This window comes from Chiloscyllium plagiosum, unplaced genomic scaffold (genome assembly GCF_037043375.1).
Source record: "Chiloscyllium plagiosum isolate Xiang-an unplaced genomic scaffold, Cpla_swu_hap1 HiC_scaffold_2, whole genome shotgun sequence".
NCBI classification, from domain to species: Eukaryota; Metazoa; Chordata; class Chondrichthyes; order Orectolobiformes; family Hemiscylliidae; genus Chiloscyllium; species Chiloscyllium plagiosum.
This window is the reverse complement of record NW_028270140.1, coordinates 121,793,895-121,815,084: the sequence shown is the minus strand read 5'-3', so window position 1 is coordinate 121,815,084 and position 21,190 is coordinate 121,793,895. Positions and strand designations below refer to the sequence as shown.

General features: G+C 39.8%; 1 protein-coding gene across 1 annotated transcript; it reads right to left on the bottom strand.

Moving 5' to 3' along the window:
* Positions 1-1,028: 1,028 nt before the first annotated feature.
* On the bottom strand, positions 1,029-20,853 carry s100z (S100 calcium binding protein Z). Its single transcript, XM_043721337.2, has 2 exons — positions 20,704-20,853; positions 1,029-2,344 (listed from the first exon to the last, which is right to left on the bottom strand). The coding sequence occupies exons 1-2, from the start codon at positions 20,842-20,844 to the stop codon at positions 2,180-2,182; spliced, it is 306 nt and encodes a 101-aa protein (XP_043577272.1). The 5' UTR covers positions 20,845-20,853; the 3' UTR covers positions 1,029-2,179.
* Positions 20,854-21,190: the final 337 nt, after the last annotated feature.

Here is a 21,190-nt window from a genome sequence, read left to right as displayed (position 1 = left end):
GGTAGGGCTTCAACTTAGAACTTAATTGTGAGGTTTTATTTCAGATAGTGACCAATTCCAACTGGTGAGAAGTCTGAAAGCCACTTAAAATGTCAGTATTATTCAGCTGATATGACTTTTGCCTCAAACTCAGTAGGTTGTAAGTTCAAGTCCTACTCTAGGACTGAAGTACATAATTGTGGCTGACACATCAATGCAGCACTGAGTGTGCACTGTATTTTTAGGAGTATTACTCAGGAACACAAAATGATTACAGTGCATTGTGCCTGCACTGGCTCTAATGACTACAGCCAATCTCCTGTCTTTTCCCCATATACCTGCACACCATTACTATACAAAAAAAAACAATGCTCTCTTGAATGCCTCAATTGAACCTGCTTCCAAAAAGGCAGCTCATTCCATACCTTAACAATTCCCACATTACACTTGCTTTATTTGCACATCATTCTACCTCATTCTTGTTTGTTTTACAAGTGGAAACAATTGTGCTCTATCTGCTCAGTTGTCCAGCTGTTCACGATTTTGAAAACCTTCCAGCCTTCTTCTCTCCAGGGAGAATAGTCCCAGCTTCTTAATCTATCCTCATAGCTGAAGTTTCTCAAACCTGGAGCTATTCTAGAAAATCACTCTTTCCAATGCGTTCACATTTTTCCTATAAGGTAGCATCCACAATTGTTCACAATACTGCAGCTGAGAGCTGATAAGTGTCTTGTATAAATACAATATCATCTCCTTGCTCTTGTATTGTCTGAGGAGAAAGTGAGGTCTGCAGATGCTGGAGATCAGAGATGGAAATGTGTTGCTGGAAAAGCGCAGCAGGTCAGGCAGCATCTAGGGAACAGGAGAATCGACGTTTCGGGCATTAGCCCTTGCTAATGCCCGAAACGTCGATTCTCCTATTCCCTAGATGCTGCCTGACCTGCTGCGCTTTTCCAGCAACACATTTCCATCTCTTGTATTGTCTGGCCTATTAATCAAGTTGAGGACACTATGCTTCATTTACTGCTCTCTCCACCAGTCCTGCCACCTTCAATGTTCTGTGCACATATACATTCAAGTCCCTCTGATTGTGTACCCTCTTAGAATTATAACCCCTATCTTACATTGTCTTTCAGCGTTCTTCCTCACACTTCTCTGCATTAAACCTCATCTTCCTCCTATCCGTTCACACGACTAACTTTTCAACGTCCTTTTGGAATTCCATGTTATCCTCCTCACAGTTTGCAATTCTTTGTGGCAGTATTATTATATAATATGTTAAGTTGAGATTCTGTTTTAAGTGAAATAGCTTCTGGTACTATTCAATAAAGAACTAAAAGTGCTTTTGCTATTTCATTCAATATTGTTCCATCAATCAGCACCAGGAAAAAACAGATTAACTGGTCATTCATTTCATTTGCTGTTTGCTGTGTGTACGTTGGTAGTTGCATGTTATTTTCTTTTCAATACTATGAATAATGCTGATTAACATTAAATCAAAATACGTGAAATTTAATCTGAATGTTGACACAATTTATTCAAGGATGAAGAGTGTGAAAAACAGCTTATCCCATGTATTGGTGGTATTCATTAAATGGTTGACTTTACAAATGCATGCCAATGACTGAGACAATCATCTTCCCAGGTCTATATATAATGTAAGAAAAGCAGCATTTGATTTCCTAATGCACATATCCAGTTTGCAAGGCTCCTGAATGGCAGCATCACTCATAAATATTATGTGTTTATAATTTCACAATACAAGAGTGGAATAAATGCAATATTTCACTGTTTCTCATCGTGCGTCATCCCTGTACAAAATGAGAAACTATTTCAACTATAATTTTTAATAATTTTTTTTGGAATAGACTTTGGGACCAGAAATGTACTAAATAACACAAAATCTATACTCACTTGATCCTTATTTATATCTGGCTAAGATATGAATTATTAACATCCTTTACTTTCTGGATCTTTGGGGTGGATTTTGTATTTAATATAAGGTGATGTAAAATAATTGTTTTAAGGAAACATTTGTGTAACGTGTAACATTTTATTGTCTTTGAAGTGAATTATCTATTTTTACTTACAAAATACATGGACAAATAATTTATATCTGATCTACAAAGGAAAAGGGATATGTTTGTATCCTTTTTTAACCTGGTGTTTACCAAGATGCCTATTCAAGATCTTTACAGTCCTACTTGCCTTTCCCTTCTTTTCTAAGCTGCTCTTCAAAAAACTCATTGCAGGCAACGGTCAGAGCTGCGACTAAAATAACAAATTCATTGAAATCCACCTCATTGTCCTTGTTGGAATCAAGATCTTTCATAATATTGTCCACGAGCGATGGGTCCTTCTGAGACTGGAGAAACAAAGGGGAAAGTTAATTAGACGCATTTAACTTTATGAATGGTACAACTCACTGAAGAGCATTAATGCCGATTACACAGAAATTATGTAGGTAGCACATCATTGCTGAATAGTAAAAAATGGAAAAATAAATATTACAATAGCATAGAAAACAAAATAAATCATTTTTAAATATGACAATGCTCCAATATTTCATTTGGAGTAGGCTATCTGAGCTTCTATGTTATTAATGAAGAATAAATACATTCTGATATGAAAACACCTGAATTAAAGCTTAAGTAGCACTTGGCACAGAATGGAAAATAATGGGCTATATCAAAAATATAATGACTGTCATCTCATCATAGGTTAGCAAGTTCAATTTTGAACAAATATCTTATGTTTAAAACTGTTTTCCTGGATTATTTCATCAAATACTTCAAAAAGCTGCACTTTTATTAATAATTATGCACAGGCATATCGATCATGTCTTTTTTTATGCTGACAACCAGAGATTTCCCACTGGCTGTCTCTGCAGCCGCCACACTCATGGCCAGAGAATTTCTGCATTATGCTGTAGTTGCCCGTTTGCTAGAAATAAAGTGTCGGATTTTTCATACAAATAGGAATTGCAAACTGACCGTATTTTGTGAACTGTCACAGGCAGTCATTTTGAGGCCCCTCTCTCCAGCTTATTAAATTTTGAAATGTAGAAGTCGAAGTTGCTGGAGAGGGAACTCCTCAAATGAATGGTCTGGAGTTGTACCTGCGGAGGGGATGGCCTTATAGCCTTGGAGAGCTGGACCTTGCTCTGCCACTGGGAAGCAGCTGACCTAGTCCCGACTACCCCTTGGACATACCGCAAAGGCTGACTGGAAAATTTCAGTCGGCCTCTGGCAGTAGGCTGCATTAGGTCTTTAATGACCCCAAATTAGTTACCAGCTAACATGCCCCAGCAATCCCCTATGGAATATGTCCCATGAGAGATTAGGGTGCTAGCAAACCAGCAAGACAATCAGAGCACAACCTTCCTCTCCACTCACCCCATTAATATTCTGCCTATCAAATTTGAAAACATAATGGAGAGTGGGAGTAGAGAGAAAGAGACCGTAAGATGTTGCAATTTGTTAGGACAGTCTAGGGCAGGACTTATACAGTTAGTAGTAAGGTCCTGGGGAGTGTTGCCAAACAAAGAGACCTTGGAGTGCAGGTGCACAGTCCTTGAATGTGGAGACGCAGTGTGGTGAAGAAGGCATTTGACATGCTTGCCTTCATTGGTGAGTGCATTGAGTATAGGTCATGTGGTGAATGTACAGGATATTGGTGACGTGACTTTTAGAATACTGTGTACAATTCTGGTTGCTCTTCTATAGGAAAGATGTTGTTAAACTTGAGAGGGTGCAGAAAAGATTTACATGCATGCTGGGACTGGAGGGTTTGAGTTACAAAGAAAGGCTAAATAGGCTTGGGCTATATTCCCTGGAGTGTCAGAGGTTGAGGGGTGACCTTATAGAGGTTCATAAAATCATGAGAGGCATAAATAACCAAGGCCTTTTACCTATAGTGGGGAAGTCCAAACCTAGAGGGCATAGGTTTTAAGGTGAGAGGAGAAAGATTTAACATAGACCTCAGTGTAAGTTTTTCATGCAGACGGTTGTGCGTGTCTGGAATGAGCTCCCAGAAGAAGTGGTGGGGTGCAGTTACAATATTTAAAAGGCACCTAGATAGGTATATGAATAGGAAGGGTTTAGAGGGATATGGGTCAAATGCTAGCAAATGGGAATAGGTCAGGTCTGGTTGGCACGGATGAGTTGGACTGAAGGGTCTGTTTCCATGCTGTTTGACTCTGAGTCTATAATAACTTTCTCTTAGATGTAAGGATCTCAGGATAATGATATAAACTATGAATTTACTATACGGTGAAACTAGGTAGTATAATTTAGATAGTTGGTCATCAAGGTCTGGTAACTTCAAAGGATGTTTCCAGTTTAATCATAGAGTGAAAGAATGATGGACAAGCCATGGCTATTTGGTCTATCACATTAATGGCAGCTCTCTGTAAAAACAACACAGCTGAGAAGGAAGGTTATCTGATACATCAAGCAACAGCCTCAATAGAGAATGCATATTATCCTGTGGCTGTACTTCAGAAGAGGCCTTATGAACATGTGAAGTGTCCTATGAAAGGAGCTAAGAGAGCACAAACAGAAGATGGTATTGATCCCAGTAATATGATGCCACCACCCAACCAGAAGCCATCACCAGATCAGCCATATCCACTTTCTCTCGTCAGCGAGGAGTTTTATTTTATGAGGATTTATGTCATCAAGCATTGGGTATATCCTTCAGCACTATTTTCTCTTCAGGTCCTTATCCAATTCCCTTTTGAAATTTAAGATTTGAATATGGTTCCACCATATTCTCAGGCAATGCATACCAGATCCTATCCAAATATTGCTTTTCAAAATGTTTCCTGACATTGCCTGCACTTATTTTGCCAGTCTGAACTCTCATGATTTTGAACATCTTGATCAAACCTCCTCTCCGTGGTCTCCTTTCTAAGGAGAACAGCCCCAGCTGCTCCAATTATCCATGTAACTGAAGTCCATCATCCTTGGAACCAATCTCCTAAATTCTCTTTGAACCTTTTCCTAATGTGTAGTGCCTGCAAAACACAAGCTGAGTCAAATTGGTGTTTTATAAGGACTTATCATTCCTTGCTTTTGTGTACTATGCCTTATGTAAGAAGTTCAAGATCCTGTACAGCTGTTTAACCATCGCAGGCTTTGATGGTTTATGCATGTGTCCCACAGCCCTTTCTGTTCCTGTACCCCCTTTAGAATCCATATAAGGAAGGTTTAGAGAAAGGTTTAGAGGAATATTGGCCAAACTCAGGCAAATAGAACTAGTTCAGTTTGGGATACATGGATGGATGGGCTGAAGGATTGGTTTCTGTATTGTATGACTCAATGATTCTATTGTATTGCCTCTCCTTACTCCTCATTCCAAAATGCACATTACACACTTTTCTACATTAAACTGCATCTGCCACGTGTTCATTCATTCTTGAAATCCATCACTATCCACCTCAAATTTTATAATAATTCCAATTTTTGCATCATCTGCAAAGTTCAAAATCGTGTTCTGTGTAGTCAAGTTTAGGTTATTATATATTAACTAAAGCAATGGTCCTAGTGCTGATTCCTGAGGAAGGTCACCAATCATCCTTCTCATACATACAAAACAATCATTCACCATCACACTGTTTTCAGCCAACTTTATATCCATGCTGCCCTGTCCCTTTTATTTTGTGAGTTTTAGCTTTTATTTTGTGAAATTTTAATGATCCAGAACACTGTCCATTATCCTACTTTCATTCTCACAGTGGGTACACCATTATGCATCATATTTTTATCATGATACAATTTATCCACAGTAGAGCAGACAACATCCACACGAACATTTAGGCAGGAATCAATTGCTCTATGAAGCTTCCCCAAAGGAAAAAGAAATGAGAACAGGCTTTCTTTAGCCCTACTTAGGTCTCAAGATCCATCTTACATGATGGTGGTCATCTCAATTGCACATCTGTAGGAATGGGTCACCCATCCCAAATAATTAACTGGTCCTGTCTGCCCAAACTCTAAAGAGGTCAACTCAGTGAACAATGATAATGGAGATTTGGCTCACTGCTCACAACAGTTCACAGGCACAAGATCACCAAAAATCATGTTTGAGAGCAATTTTAGCATGGAACAGGTTTGTATTTCTAATAGAGGAAACCTTTCTCAAAATACCAAAAGTATAGAACCCATTAATTCTAATGATGATAGCAGATGAATATATTCAAATGAGTTTTCTTCAGCTGCAGTATTAATGGTAGCCATCAAACCATTTATTTTGAGCCAGTAAATGAATCTGTTAGAGTAATACACTATTGCCATTTGAGTATCATGAGTCTTAATCTGTCATTATCCCCAAAGGCAATTTGCAGCTTCATATGTTAGAAAATGTGTAGCACTTTGGCACGCAGTTAAAAAAGGGAAAAGCAGATTTACATATGATCCTTTCCACAACGCAGTTTTACTTTCACTTTTTCAATGAACCAGATTCACTCTCATCCATTAAAAGCTCCTCAAAAATAGAGCTTTTTTAAAAAAAAAATTAAAATACTTGAAACAGCGGATTCTTACCTTGTATATCTCCCATATCTATCTCTGGACTTTAGTTGGATTAGGGACAGAGTTAAAATGCTTAATGAGCAAGCTTGTTTTATGTCTGTAAATTGTATGATTAAGATAGTTAGGTGTTGTAATTTGGTTCACAAATTAACTTTAATTAAACTGGTATTTGCATTGTCACACTTAATACACCTAGAATCCATTTCAGAAGATACCATGCTTAACTCAAAAGGCAGAATTGCAGTCAACTTCAAGCAGTTAGAAAATAAAAGAGGTGATTTTCAAATGTTTGCCACCTGTTTCTTGTCAGAGTGAGGGCAGGTGTAACTTGGCCTTCATCTTCAGGCTTTCCTGTCAAAGGATCATTGACCAGCAAGTTGAATGTCCTCCACAAGATGCTGGATCCCAATTGTAATTTTCAGGAACAAATGGGTGGTCTGTTCACTCTGACCACTGTCCACTTGTGCAGGGTGCTTAAATGGAGAACTGCGAGCCACTCAAAAAGAAAAGCCAAACGAACCATAATTTTCTTTTGTTCTGCTGATAATTTCCACTGTGTTCCAGAGTAGAAAGCAGATGCCTGAGCACACAATGTACTCTCCTGCATTTGTTACCTCAACTTGAGCACCAGCAGTGTGAGCTAGCTGTCTAAAAACAAAATAATTTATTTGATTACCTTGTAAGCTAGGGAATGTCATTGGATTCTTAATTTAGGTGACCATAGAATCTATACCTTTATAAAGGGCTTTTAATGATGGTAGGATTGCTGTTCCTTGTTTTGGAAACATACTGCAGTAGTGATTATGAAATACCCGATGATTGTAAAATTTATCTAGTTTACTAATGTCCTTTAGTGAAGGAACTCAACTGTCCTTATCTAGCCTGACCTCTATGTGACTCCAGACCCACATTAATGTACAGGTTTCCCCCGCTTTACGGATAACCACTTCATGCCAATTTGCTTTTACGGAAGTCCTACATTAGTACCTGCTTTCTCTATCCAGAAGAGGATTTTCACTTTTACAAAATAGCACACGCAGCGAGAGTGGCGCCGCCAAGCGCCTTCCCCAGAAATGTTAATAGATGACCCTCTTCCTCTCTCTTCTACATCGCAGTCTCCTGTACCTCCAACCACCCCAATCTCCGATCACTTGGCCTAATATACCATCATCGCCATCACATCTTAGCCTTTCAAGTGTGCTTGCTGTTTCCCAATTCTGGTGAGTGAAACTACACTGTACATACATTATTTCAATTTTATACACGTTGTATAATTATCATATCATTCCTGCTTTTACTGTGTGTTAGTGTTATTTTAGGTTTTGTGCATTATTTGGTATGATTTGGTAAGTTATTTTTTGGGAATGGACATGCTTAAAATGTTTTCCTATATAAATTAATGGTAATTGCTTCTTCGCTTTGTGTCATTTCAGCTTACGAAAGGTTTCATAGGAATGCTATGCTTTTGGAGAGCGGGGAGCTCCTGTAATTGATTCTGAATTCCTCTCTTAAATCATTGAGCAAGCCATTGTTGTCTCGATTAGGAATCAAAATAAATTAGCAATCCCCATAACCTGCAAATTAATAAAAACAATTACGATCCTACCATCAGGAAGGGATGCAAAGAGAGAAAAGAAATTCCACAATAAGGAAAAGACAAACAGAAAAAGGAAAGCACTCAGGACAAGCGGAGGTGAAACTTGTGCTACTTAATGTACACATGATTTGCCAGAATTGGATTCTTCTTTGCAGCAGAAGCCTCACATCTGTCAGTGCTGATAGATCTATCTATCCTATTATCACCAAAACTATGTTAACAGTAATCCTAAGTAGTTAACTGCTCAGTGTAAACCAAATATATTGACGGAACAGTATCGTTACCTATGCTTAACGATTAGTTTTGAACTTTACAGCTATTTCTGACATATTTAGTATATTATTTTTTGACCAATGCTGTAACCAACATAATAACTACTTATCTTACTTGGCACTTTTAATGTGCTAAAATATCCTGAGGCACTACATAGAATCATAGAAACCCTACAGTGTGGAAAGATGCCATCCATCCCATTGAATCTGCACCAACCCTCTGAAAAGCATCCCACCCACACCCAACCCCCCTATCCTTTCCCCATAATCCTGAATTTCTCATTGCTAACCCTCCAAAGCCTACACATCCTTGGACATTATGGACAATTTAGTACAGCCTATATACCTAACCTGCACATCTGTTCACTGTGGGAGGAAAACAGCACCCAGAAGAAACCCAGGCAGATACAGGGGAGAACATGCAGACTCCTCACAGACAGTCAACCGATACTGTGAGGCAGCAGTGCTAACTACTGAGCCACTGTGCCTCCCCTTCCTCCCATGCAGAAGAGCATTTTTAAACAAAACATTTCAGGGAAGCCTGGTAGCTCAATGGTTACATGTTGACTATGCAGACCCTTTCATGGGCTTAATGTTTTTAGTCATTGTGGATGCCCTCTCAAAATGGACATGCATAGAGTTCATTCATCAAAATGGGGACAACAACAGAAAACCTGCATGCATCTTTGGCAATATATGGAGTCCCAGAACTGTTGGTCACAGATAATGGGCCATAGTTTGCCAGCAGGGAATTTGAGTAGTTCCTAAAGTCAAATAGTATTCGGCTTATAAGGACAGCTCCATACCATCCATCATCCAATGTCTGCCAGAAAAAGCAGTCCAAACATTGAAGGTAGGTTTAAAGAAACACGCTTTATCTCCACTTGATACCAAACTGTCCCAGTACCTATTTGATAATAGAACCATCCCTCATGCAATTACAAGGATAGCTCCAGCACAGTTGCTAATGGGGATAAGACTCCACACCAGGTTCAATCTGATGTTCCTGACCTGGGCAGAGGGTGGGGGCTGAGTAGGGGTGGGGGTGGGGGTTGGTGGGGCAGCGTGAAATAGCATCAGGAACACCAATGTCGGACACAAGATTCCACTGAGCAAGGCAGACAGGGGACTTCACTTCACTTCACTTCAAGTTTGGTATGGGAACTTCAGGAATGGCTCTGCATGGTCAGAGGCATGGTTGATGCAAGGTCAGTTCCAGTGATGTGTAATGTTCTGGTAGGTGCAATGGTCCTGAAAAACACGTGAACCATATGAAAGGTGCAAACTTACAAATGGCATGGGAGCAAAATGTGCCTGGCCACCGACTGCCTTTCTGACTGTTCCAGAGCCCATGGGTTTGTACTGTCCATCAAGCGTTGAAGATACCTCAGCATCTCAGATGGCGACAGCAGATATCACTGCCTCAACACCCTTTGCCGCCCATAGAAGAGAATAAATTTCACCTGCCTTGCTCCAGGTGCAAGGTGTGAGCTACTGTGCACTACAGGCCACCTGTTTCAGAAGCAGAGTTGGAGGAACCGGACCTGGTGCTAAAACACCCAGAAGAAGCTACAGAAAAAAGAACTGACCTATGTCCTTGGACTTTGAGAGGGAGAGATGTAGTGATTGTAACAAGGTCAACCAGGTGGGCTGCATAGAATATGAGTTCCCTGATTGGGGTTGTTAATTGGGTCCAATAAGTGACAGCTGGATGACAGATATAAACAGGAGTGTTTGCTTGTTCTGTGGCGCTGTGGAGTCCGTGGACCATGTATATATTGGGTGTGGGCGTTTGCACTCCGTTTTTGATTTTCTTAAAAACTTTCTCCTCTGTTTTTGGTTGCACTTCAGTCCCACGCTCCTGATCTTCGGGCACCCGGTACGGAGGAGGGAAGGCAGGTCTGAAGACCTCCTCGTGGCTCTGCTCCTGGGCCTGGCCAAACTGGCCATCAACAGGTCGAGGCAGCGGGCCGTGGAGGGGGTCGTTAGGGCCGACTGCCTGCCCCTCTTCCGCGGTTACGTTAGAGCCCGGGTGTCCTTGGAGAAGGAGCACGTGGTGTCGACAAACACCCTGGAGTTGTTCAGGGAGAGGTGGGCACCGCAGGGTGTGGAGTGCATCATTTCTCCCTCCAACTCTATTTTGATTTAGTCCCTCCCCTCCCCTTCACTGTTTTTATCACACAGCACTGCCCTTTGATGTGAAGGGCAGTGTTTGTCATTGGCCACCCGGGTGTTATCCTATCTTCCTGGTGGTGGAATTTGAATAAAGATTCATGCACTTTGTGTCTTTCACTGTGTCTCACACCTGCACACACACACCATGGGTGCTGGGGGAAAAAATAAGCACTACTGCACTTAGGTGGTAGTGTGGGGGTTAAATTAAAAAAAAATAAACAGGTAATAATAAGCACTACCGCACTTAGGTGAAAAAAAAATAAACAGGAGTGTTTCCTGGTGGTGGAAATAAAAAAAAAATAAACAGGAGTGTCAGAGGCTCTGTTCACTCTGAGAGTGGGCTCTGAGGGAGCTGGATCAGTGTCAAGGACTCTCCACTTGTAAATAAAAGGTGACTTGGTGATGGGTTAAAAAAAAACAGGAGTGTGCATACTGCACACACACACCATGGGTGCTGGGGAAAAAAATAAGCACTACCGCAGTTAGGCGGTAGTGTGGGGGTTAAAAGAACCCAGAAAAAAACAAATAAATAAACAGGAGTGTGAAAGGTTCTGCCCATTCTTAGAGCTGGCTCTAAGGAAGCTGGATCGGTATTAAAGACACCCTAGGTATAAACAAAACATGACTTGTTGATGGACTGGCCTCTGTTGAGTTATTTCAGTGAATCTGTGGAATTCTACACTGCAGGGAGCTGTACAGGCTGGATACCAAGACTATTCTAGGCTAGGATAGACACTTTTAATCAGTAAGGGAATCAAGGGTTCAAGGGAAACCACAGCGAAGTGGAGTTGTCCATTATCAAATCAGCCATGATCTCAGTGAACGGTGGAGAGGACTCAATGTACCAAAGAGCTTACTAGTGCTCCTATTTCTCATGATCTTACAGTATAATAGCTCTGTTCTATCCATAAGAAAGAGGTTGGGTAATTGAATAATCCAAGCCTGAATCAGACAACATTTTGATTAACAGGGGTGTCAAAGGTTATGGACAGGTAGATGGAGCAGATAGGAAAATGGATTTAAGACCATAAGTAGAGCAGCCAAAATTTTACTGAATGGTAGAACAGACTTGAAGGGCCTAATGGCCTACACTTGCACCTGTTTCTATGTTCTAAGTTTAAACTTCCTGTTGTTTACCACTTCACCTCATTATTCCATTACCCTGAATTTAGTTTCCATTGTCATGCTTCCAATGAAGCTCAATAAAATGTCATCTCTCTATCATACACAATGCAATATTATCTGGTCTTAATATTGATGCCAGCAGGTTGATACCTTCACTAGAGCACCCTCTGTGTTTCCCCTCTTCAATAAGTTTTAGTAATGTGGAACCAGAGGTGAAGATTGCTCTTCAACACACTTTGGAGTGATCGTCTCCAATCCTTGTGCTGATTTTTCTGCATACCTTCTGAGCCACTAAAGCTTGCATCATTTTTGTTCCTCTATGTTCCTCCTCTTCAAATTCACAATTCACATTTTCTGGATCTTGACTTTGTCTTGAATTTATATAGTTTTACCCACTATCATGCTATTCTCACCCTGACAGTTAACCATTTTCTGTTCTAACTGTAATCATTTTGTCATTTAATGTGGTCTTTAGTTTGTGAGTTTCAGCATTTACCTTTCTCTTGTTCTGTTTTATCATTCAATTGTTCATCTTTAACATCATCCCATTCTGCTAGAGTTAAGCCTAAAAACTTTACAACTTGTTACTACTTTGAAATGTTGTCTGTCAGTTGTTTTCGGTTTTTCTGGTTATGGTTTAGATTTTCAGCACTTAGAGTAGTGTGATGTTTTGGTCTTTAAAATATTCCAAAGTTCTCATCAAATTCCCCATTTTTGTTGAGTCATTCTTAAATAATCATCAAATAATCATGAAGAAAAAACGATTTGTAGTAGTTGATGACCATGATAGTTCCTATAATGTATAACTTAGCACTTTAAAAATAGTTTAGCAGTCCATAACTAACAAATGTACGAGTAAAGTTTGTTCCTTTACATGCTTCAAAAAAGAACACAGTGCAGCTGAAAGGAGCCTTTGAGTATTTGTGACTTGGATTACAATTTTGACCGAACTTCATTCTGAACCCAAAGCAGTCAGCAAGACAGAAAACAAGGCCCATCTTATTTTTTAAAATTTGGACATGGTATAAGTTCTGTGGCCATCACTACTTTAGGGACTTAAACCAGAACTTTCAAGCCCAAGTGTAGAGACTCTACCACTGTGCCAGGGAACTCCTAAGACACCTTTCTCTGGGGATCAAGTTGAATGAACTGTTCAGACTTACAGCTCCTTCAACATGCTGGCCCCATTTATTACTCCTTTACTTTCTTTTCTTATATCCAGAAGTGCTCTTACACAATGGAATCTACTTTTTTCCCAACACAAAGAAATGGATTTTCTCCCCATCTATTAACTACCAGCAGTCATGATTCCAAATGAACTATTTATGTGCAAAGCCCATTAAGGATAATGCAAACCATCAAACATGAGGGAGAGGGGAGGGGGCTAAATGAAATGGAGTTGGACTGTTATTCCTTTACACCTACCCAGTCAATTAAGTAATCAATTAATCTCAATGAACTGCTTAACTGCTTCTTACATTAACATGGAATCTTTTCAGTTTCTGCAGGCAGTGTGTTACAGCTCAAAGTACTTAAGCTAAACACACAGAAGTCAGAATAGAAAGCATTAGAAATACTCAGCAGGTCAGACAGCATCTGTGCAGTGTGAAAGAATATTCATACTTCAGGTTCATTACCTTATTGGAACTGGAAATGATTACGAAAACAACTAAAGCAAGGATTCATGATGGGGTGGAAAACAGAAGAGATTGAAGGTTAAAAGAGATGAATAGGCAGGTGCTTAAAGGATAATAAAGGGATGACAACATGAATCTAGAAGAAGAGTTTATTGCTAATGCAGAAATATTACCAGAACCTTTAGTCAGAAAATCAAAACACAATGGTAGCGCAGTGTATGGTGTCAAATATTGATATCAATGTTGAGAGCAGGAGGCTGGAAAGCACCTCATCAAAAGAGAAATTTCTGTTTTGTTGTTTTCCTCCCCCAGCACCAAGCCCTCCCCCCTTTGAAATCCCTGTGCCTTTGTTTTAAACCTGTTCTGACCTTGTTTCAGTTCTAATAAAGGGTGATTGCCCTGAAATGTTGACTCTGTTTCTTGTTCCTCAGACACTGCAAGGCCAGAAGCTGTTTTTGTTTACAGGGGGAGTGGCACACAGTAAATTGCTCCTTCAGAGAGCAGTGCAGATCTGATGGGCCTCTGTTTGTGCTCTAACTAAGTTTTGATTCTATTTTAGGTATCTGGTATCTCCAACATATTGCTTTTGTGAACATACAAAAGGCAGAAGTGGGTGCAATTACAACATTTAAAAGGCATTTGGAAGGGTATATGAATAAAAAGGGTTTAGAAGGATATGGGCCAAATGCTGGCACAAATAGGAAGAGATCAGATTGGGATGTCTGGTCAGCATGGACGCGTTGGACTGAAGGGTTGGTTTCCGTGCTGTATGATTCTGTACACATACAGAATCCCTAAAATGACACATTAACCAGTAGCAACTAAGTTAACTCTAGGTCAAATCTCAACTTTTCCTTCTAAATATCATTAATAACTAGTCTGTTCTAAAAATTTATTCTAATTACTCTAAAAATGATTCATATCTGCACTAACACGTGTATCTGTTCAGATATAAATAACTAACTGATTTCCTTGTGCTGCTGCTTCTGGGGAGTTGGTAGATACAATCATAATCCATATCTATATGCCATGAAGGGAATAGTATTACAGCAGTTAGAGTACAATTCACTTTTTATTGCTTGATACAAAGATTAGGTCTATTTTAATTGTACTGGGGAAATTCCCTGTACTTCAGCCAGTTAGAAATTCTGGAAAGTAGCATCACGTGGTACTACCATGCAACAGACCCTTGGAGATGGATGGAATAAGGGACGGAATGTCAACTCCAGTCAAAGGTAGATATCCTGGTATGTTGCATTATTTTATTGCAACAAACTTGTTTCCCCTGACCATCTGATTAGTGCAATTCCTGTAAATAACACATAATTAGGCTACAGGATCTGGCTATAGCTTGCAAAGTCACTGACCAAGACTATCTGAAATGTCAAGATTTTGGAATAGGCTGGGGCCTTTGGATAAAAGATTTAGCAAAGGTTCAGTACAATTCACTAATTCATGTAATCTTATCAACAAAAAACTAATTTTGAGTTTATTTTATACCTGTACATTTCCAATTGTTAAGAATTAAAGTAAACTAATTTTGAGGGATGTGGTTGTGATCATGATTTGTTGATGAAATAATTGTTGACATATGGTTATCTCATCATAAAATATTCTCATTTTGGATGGGTTTCATTGCCTTAAATGTTAACTTAGATAATTTACATTGCAGAAGGTGATGCCAAAAGTGCCTGAGGAAATAACAATTTAAGACTGGAATATGGATTATGTTTTTTATTGACATGGACGATAAATGAGAAGTGGCAACATAATTACAGAAAATATGCATTTATGTTGATGATGCCATGAGTTGAAAAAAGTCAGAATAATTCATCAATTTATTGATGTTTTGTTATAAAGCTGCTGGTGGAATGAATAGTATTACAAAAAGAAACAGAAGCTTGATCTTCTTACACTAGACATTCCTTATTCACTTTACTAGTCCCTCTGTTGTTAAATCCCAAGGAATCTATGTATATATTTATGGGTGGCACGGTGACACAGTGGTTAGCACTGCTGCCTCATAGTGCCAGAGACCCAGGTTCAATTCCTACCTCAGGCAACTGTCTGTGTGGAGTTTGCACATTCTTCCTGTGTCTGCATGAGTTTCCTCCGAGTGCTCCGGTTTCCTCCCGCAGTCCAAATATGTGCAGGCCATCCTAAATTGCCCCTAGTGATAGGTTAAGGGGTAAATGTAGGGGAATGGGTCTGGGTTGCTCTTCGGAGGGTCAGTGTGGACATGTTGGGCCAAAGGGCCAGTTTCCACACTGTAAGTAATCTAAAAAAATCTACCTCTGTCCATGTTCCCAGAAGAAGCAGGCAGTAACCAAAGGAGAAGTGCAGTCCCTTCCAGCAAGAAAACCCCTTAGCAGTACATGTGTGGAGATTTCAGAGTGAACTACACATCAGCACTACCAAGAAGGTAAATGTCTTCTGCCAAAGTACATTATGGAATGAGTTCAAGAGCCAAGGGTTCAAAGAAATAATGAGTGGAGGCAGGAGGAGTGCAACCAACAGCAGTTCACATTAATTATCAACCCATTAAAATTGTAAAGACAGAGGCTGTCCAAGATTTGCCCTTTCTACAAAAGGCTCCCCTTGAGGCAGGGACTCATGGCAATTGCAGAATGTACAGCTGCCTGAAATCACAGCATGTGATATTTGTGAAACTTTGAAAGTTGCCACTCAGGTGGATAGAGCTTGTAAGAAGGCCTATGGTGTATTAGCGTTCATTAGCAGAGGGATTGAATTAAAGAGTCGTGAAGTGATGTTACAGCTGTACAGGACTTTGATTAGGCCACATTTGGAGTACTGTGTGCAGTTCTGGTCGCCTCACTTTAGGAAAGATGTGGAAGCTTTGGAGAGGGTGCAGAGAAGATTTACCAGGATGTTGCCTGGAATGGAGAATAGGTCGTACGAGGATAGGTTGAGCGTGCTAGTTCTTTTCTCATTGGAACGGAGAAGGATGAGGGGTGACTTGATAGAGGTGTATAAGATGATCAGGGGAATAGATAGAGTAGACAATCAGAAACTTTTTCCCCGGGTACAACAGAGTGTTACAAGGGGACATAAATTTAAGGTGAAGGGTTGAAGGTATAGGGGAGATGTCAGGGGTAGGTTCTTTACCCAGAGAGTGGTTGGGGCATGGAATGCACTGCCTGTGGGAGTGGCAGAGTCAGAATCATTGGCGAACTTTAAGTGGCAATTGGATAGGTACATGGATGGGTGCTTAAGCTAGGACAAATGTTCGGCACAACATCGTGGGCCGAAGGGCCTGTTCTGTGCTGTATTGTTCTATGTTCTATGTTCTATGTTCTATAGAGCGACACTAGTTGAGATCCATCTAAAATCAAAATAGCATTGGTGACCAAAAAGCAGGCAGAAAAGAAAAAAGGGAGAGAGTTCTACAGTGCAGAAAAATATCCTCTGGTCCATTGAATCTGCACCAGTCAAAAACAAATACCTAACTTTCTAATCCTATTTTCCAGCACTTGGCCCATAACCTTCTATGTCTTGGCATCACAAGTGTATATCTAAATACTTCTTAAATGATATGAGTGTTTCTGCTTCTACCACCCTGACAAGCTGTGAGTTCCAGGTTCCCATTACTCTCGGTAAAAATTGTTTCCTCACATTCTACTTAAACCTCCTGCACTTTACCCTAAATCTATGCACCGCTGGTTATATAATGTTTCCCAGTAATCCGCTGTCAAACTACCTGAGAAAAGTAACAAAGTGTAATCAAGGGATACAAATACTGATTGGTATTTCAAAGTCATAATTTGTGGTGTTGTTGAGAGGTATGTACTTGACACAGGAGTGTGGCGATAGCTTCAGATGCCATCTTCAAGTACTACTGGAAACTCATGCTATCAAATAGCACTTATTCAGCACTAACCAACCCATTGACGTACAGTTTGGGTGCTGTTAGGATGACTCAACTCTAGATGTTATTACAACTTTGTTCTAAACAGGTCAGAAGAACTGATTTAAGTAGCTGAGTGAGATCAAGGCAGCATCTAAACAAGTGCGACCTCAAGCAATCCAAGTAAAATTAAAGCCAATTGGATTGAGGGAGAAATCTCACCATGAGTTCAAACTATGCCTGGTTTAGATGAATAGAGCTATCAATGGTGGAGGCCAATCATCTCAGCTATAAGACATTGCTGTAGAAATTCTTTAGGACAGTGTTTTCTCCTTTCTCTGGCACACACTCATCTTTGATGGTCTGCATTGCTCTTAACCAACTTTACACATCAATCAGTCAATTGGAAAACATAGATGATTTATTGGTGGTGGTTAACAGATGGAATATATACCACGGGTAATTTGCTGAGGGAAGCAAAATATTCAAATGTATGTAACAGCCTTTCTGGATATATTAAAAAAAGATTAGGACAGTGTCCTAAGTCCAACCATCTTCACCTATTTCATCAATTAGTAAATCCCTATTCAGGAAGTCAACACTGACCTTGAACTTGACCAAACACAAATACTGATACAACAGTTGGTCATGGGCTGGGAATTCTGCAGTGAGTAATACACCTCCTAACTCCCCAAAGCCTGTCCACCATCTACAAACCACCAGTCTGAATTGTGATGGAATATTCACTCAGCGAGTCGTTAGTTCATGGAATGCCCTGCCAGTAACAGTGGTGGACTCTCCCTCTTTATGGGCATTTAAGAGGGCATTGGATAGGTATATGGAGGATAGTGGGTTAGTGTAGTTTAGGTGGGCTTGGATCGGCGCAACATCGAGGGCCCAAGGGCCTGTACTGCGCTGTATTCTTCTATGTTCTATGTTCTATGTTCTATTGTCCACTTGTCTGAATGAGTGCAGCTCCAACTACACTCAAGCCTTAACAGCAATTAGGCCAATGCAGTCCACTTATTTGGCATTCCATCCAACAACTTAAGCATTCACTCTCTCCACCACCTTTACATAGTGGCAACAGTATGTACCATTTACAAGATACACTGCCTGAATTTACTAAACCTCCTCCGACAGTGTCTTCCAAATTGTTGCCCCTACTAACTTGAAGAACAAAGGTAACAGGTGATATTGGAACACTACCATCTGTAAGTTTCCCACCAAATCTCACACCAAACTAACTTGGAACTAAGTGATCATTATTTCAATATTGTATGATCAAAATCCTGCAATTGTCTCCCAAACAGCACTGTGGATATACTTTCACCACATTGACTTGCAATGGTACAAGAAAGCAGCTTCCCACCACCATTACAGGGCACTTAGGAATGGGTTTGCCAGTGGTGCACACATCCAAGGAATGAATTAAAATTTTTTAGAAATGTCTGGCTTTTTTTTTGAAAAATTGAAGCATCTTTAAAAATTAAGTGTTATCAATTTGCACTTATGACACCTTAATTGCAATCACTCTATTGAAAATCCTTTGTGAAAATATTCAGACAATAAACATGTATCATTAGGACTATGGGCCAAGGTGATTTATACCCTCAATCTTTTATTCTGTCTGTTTATTATTGTGATTAGTAATACCATTTCCAGCACGTGGAAAAACAAAGTCTGTAAATGATATTTAATTCCAGAGAAGACTTTGTTTGTTATCTACAGCATTTCTCTAGTGCTTCTACAGAAATCCCTTGGGAAATGACATTCCCTAAGTGGATCTAATGAAGCCAAATTTGGCATTAATTGAATAGAAATAATGTACATGTTTATGGAGAAAGGGTGGAAGAATGGCACTAAATCATGATGCTTATTTGGAGACACAAGCCATACAAGATCGGCTGATTGAGTTCTTCTGCAACATAACGCTGTGGCAATGCTATTCAAATAGGGGGTGTCACTTTTGTGTAATAAGAAGTACACTTAAAGTTATGGTGAAAGTACATTTTTTGGTTTTATTCTACAGAATTCTGCCTGATTCAGGTGTTCACTTTCTCTCCTTTCTAAGACAAATAAATATCCATAAACATCAGCAATACTGTTTTGCTGTTGTGAGCTGAGGAACCCCTCCTAAAGGACAGTTTCCAGAATGTCCTGCAGAATTTAAACACAGGGTAACTTTACAGAATCAGAATCACAGAATGAAATGGAGGCCATTTGACCCATTGTGTGTGCAATGGCTCTGTGAACATTTTAACTCAGTGCCAATCTCCTGCCTTTCCCTGAAACCCTATACATTTGTTTCCTATTTAAATAATCTTTCAGTGGCCTTGTTTCTTCTTTCCTAAGACTGTTATGTCCACATTAACAGGCTGGAGGCTTCACAGGCAGGAGGCATGCTTCGTAACTTCAAAATCTTTGGAAATGAAAGAGATCATGAAGCTCCCGATCATGGGGAGCTTGATCGTGGGAGAGTTCAGAATCACTAGAAAGGGTATGGGGGTGATTGAATAATGGTCCAGGAAATCCAAATCATGGCAGGGGACAGGCTATCAAATGATAGTCCAGCAGCTCCTGACTATAAGGGGCAAATACAATGGTGATTTGAGGGGTGCCCCAATCACTGTTGACTGTTTTCTGGGCGAGCATTTTACAACTGGAGAATATATAGCAGCATTTATTTATCTTAAGTGCATCTATGTTATTCACATAGCTCAGCCACTCTATCATGGTTACAAATTCTATACAGAAACTCCCAGACGTGGGCTTTGAAGGTAAGTGCAGACTAGGAACAGCATTAGGCTCAGTCATCCTGGCACAGGACATTTTAAACATTTTACAAGATGGTTTCCAACTGATTTCACTGGACGCTTTCTCACAGTTTGAGATTTTATTTCAGGTTGCACAATTAAATAAAATAAACTAGCAAAGTCGATTGTAATAGGCAATTTTATTCAGGAGCAAGTTGCTGAAAAACTTTGGCTCATGAAAACAATGCTATTGTTTGATAAAGTGCCAGAGGAAAGGAGAGACTTGTGTTTTGCTCGTTTAGTTTTTGTGATGTAGAATGCACCAGCTGAAATGGTGGCGAAGGCTGATTCAATGGTACTTTCTAAGGGGAATTGGAAAATGAAGCGTTTGCAGAGAAAGGGAAGAAGAGTAAGGATGATTATGTAATAGATTCAATACAGACATGAAGGAGTGAAGAATCTCCTGTGTGTGTGATACTCGTAATACTGTATTTTACTCATCTCTGCTGAATAGTGGAAGCTGTAGGAATGGGTTTCAGACTGCAAACAGACATTAAATATTTGTTGTTTAATTCCCTTACCCAGTGTTTGTTGCCAAATGCAAGAAACTGCAGAATTCATGCAATTTTCACTCTAGAGTCACAATGGCTCACTATGGAGAAGTCATAATTGCTATCTGAGAAAGTAGTATAGAGAAAAGAAAAGAAGCTGTTGGGGTTGAAACCAATCCTTTTGCCCATTTCAGAGTCACTTCATGCTCTTACCGCCAGGAAATTTCCCAGTTCACTTTGCAGAAGGTCCTTCAGTTCACCCTTGTTGAGTTTGTACTTATCTCCCTCTTTTCCAGAATAATTGTGAAAGACGTGGATCAATGAATCCATGGCACCCTCCAGCTGGGATGGCATCTTGACAGAGGTCTGAGGAACAAGATGCAAGCAGAAACCAGCATGTTAGTACTATGTCATGCTACCTGCCTCCTACATCCACAAAAAAACATAAATTTTAAGAAGAGCAATATACAGAATTCAATTATCAGAAAAATATAGCTGGGTAAATCAATGTCCTGCAATAATACAGTAATCTTAGTGTATCCACCTTAGGTATAAATATTGAAATTAGTCTAAAATCCAATAAGCAGAGTATCTGTAAATAATGAATGTACTGCCACTGAATGAGTTATTTCTACCAGAAAATTTCTACAAAGGAAGTGTCTTTATAAGTACATTAACCAAATTACAGTTGGAAGCACTG

Excerpts from the sequence above, each read along its gene's own strand:
- s100z (XM_043721337.2), bottom strand. The coding sequence starts at position 20,844 with ATGCCATCCCAGCTGGAGGGTGCCATGGATTCATTGATCCACGTCTTT. Across the intron at positions 2,345-20,703 it reads AACTGGGAAATTTCCTGGCG|TCTCAGAAGGACCCATCGCT; the intron begins GTAAGAGCATGA and ends TTGTTTCTCCAG.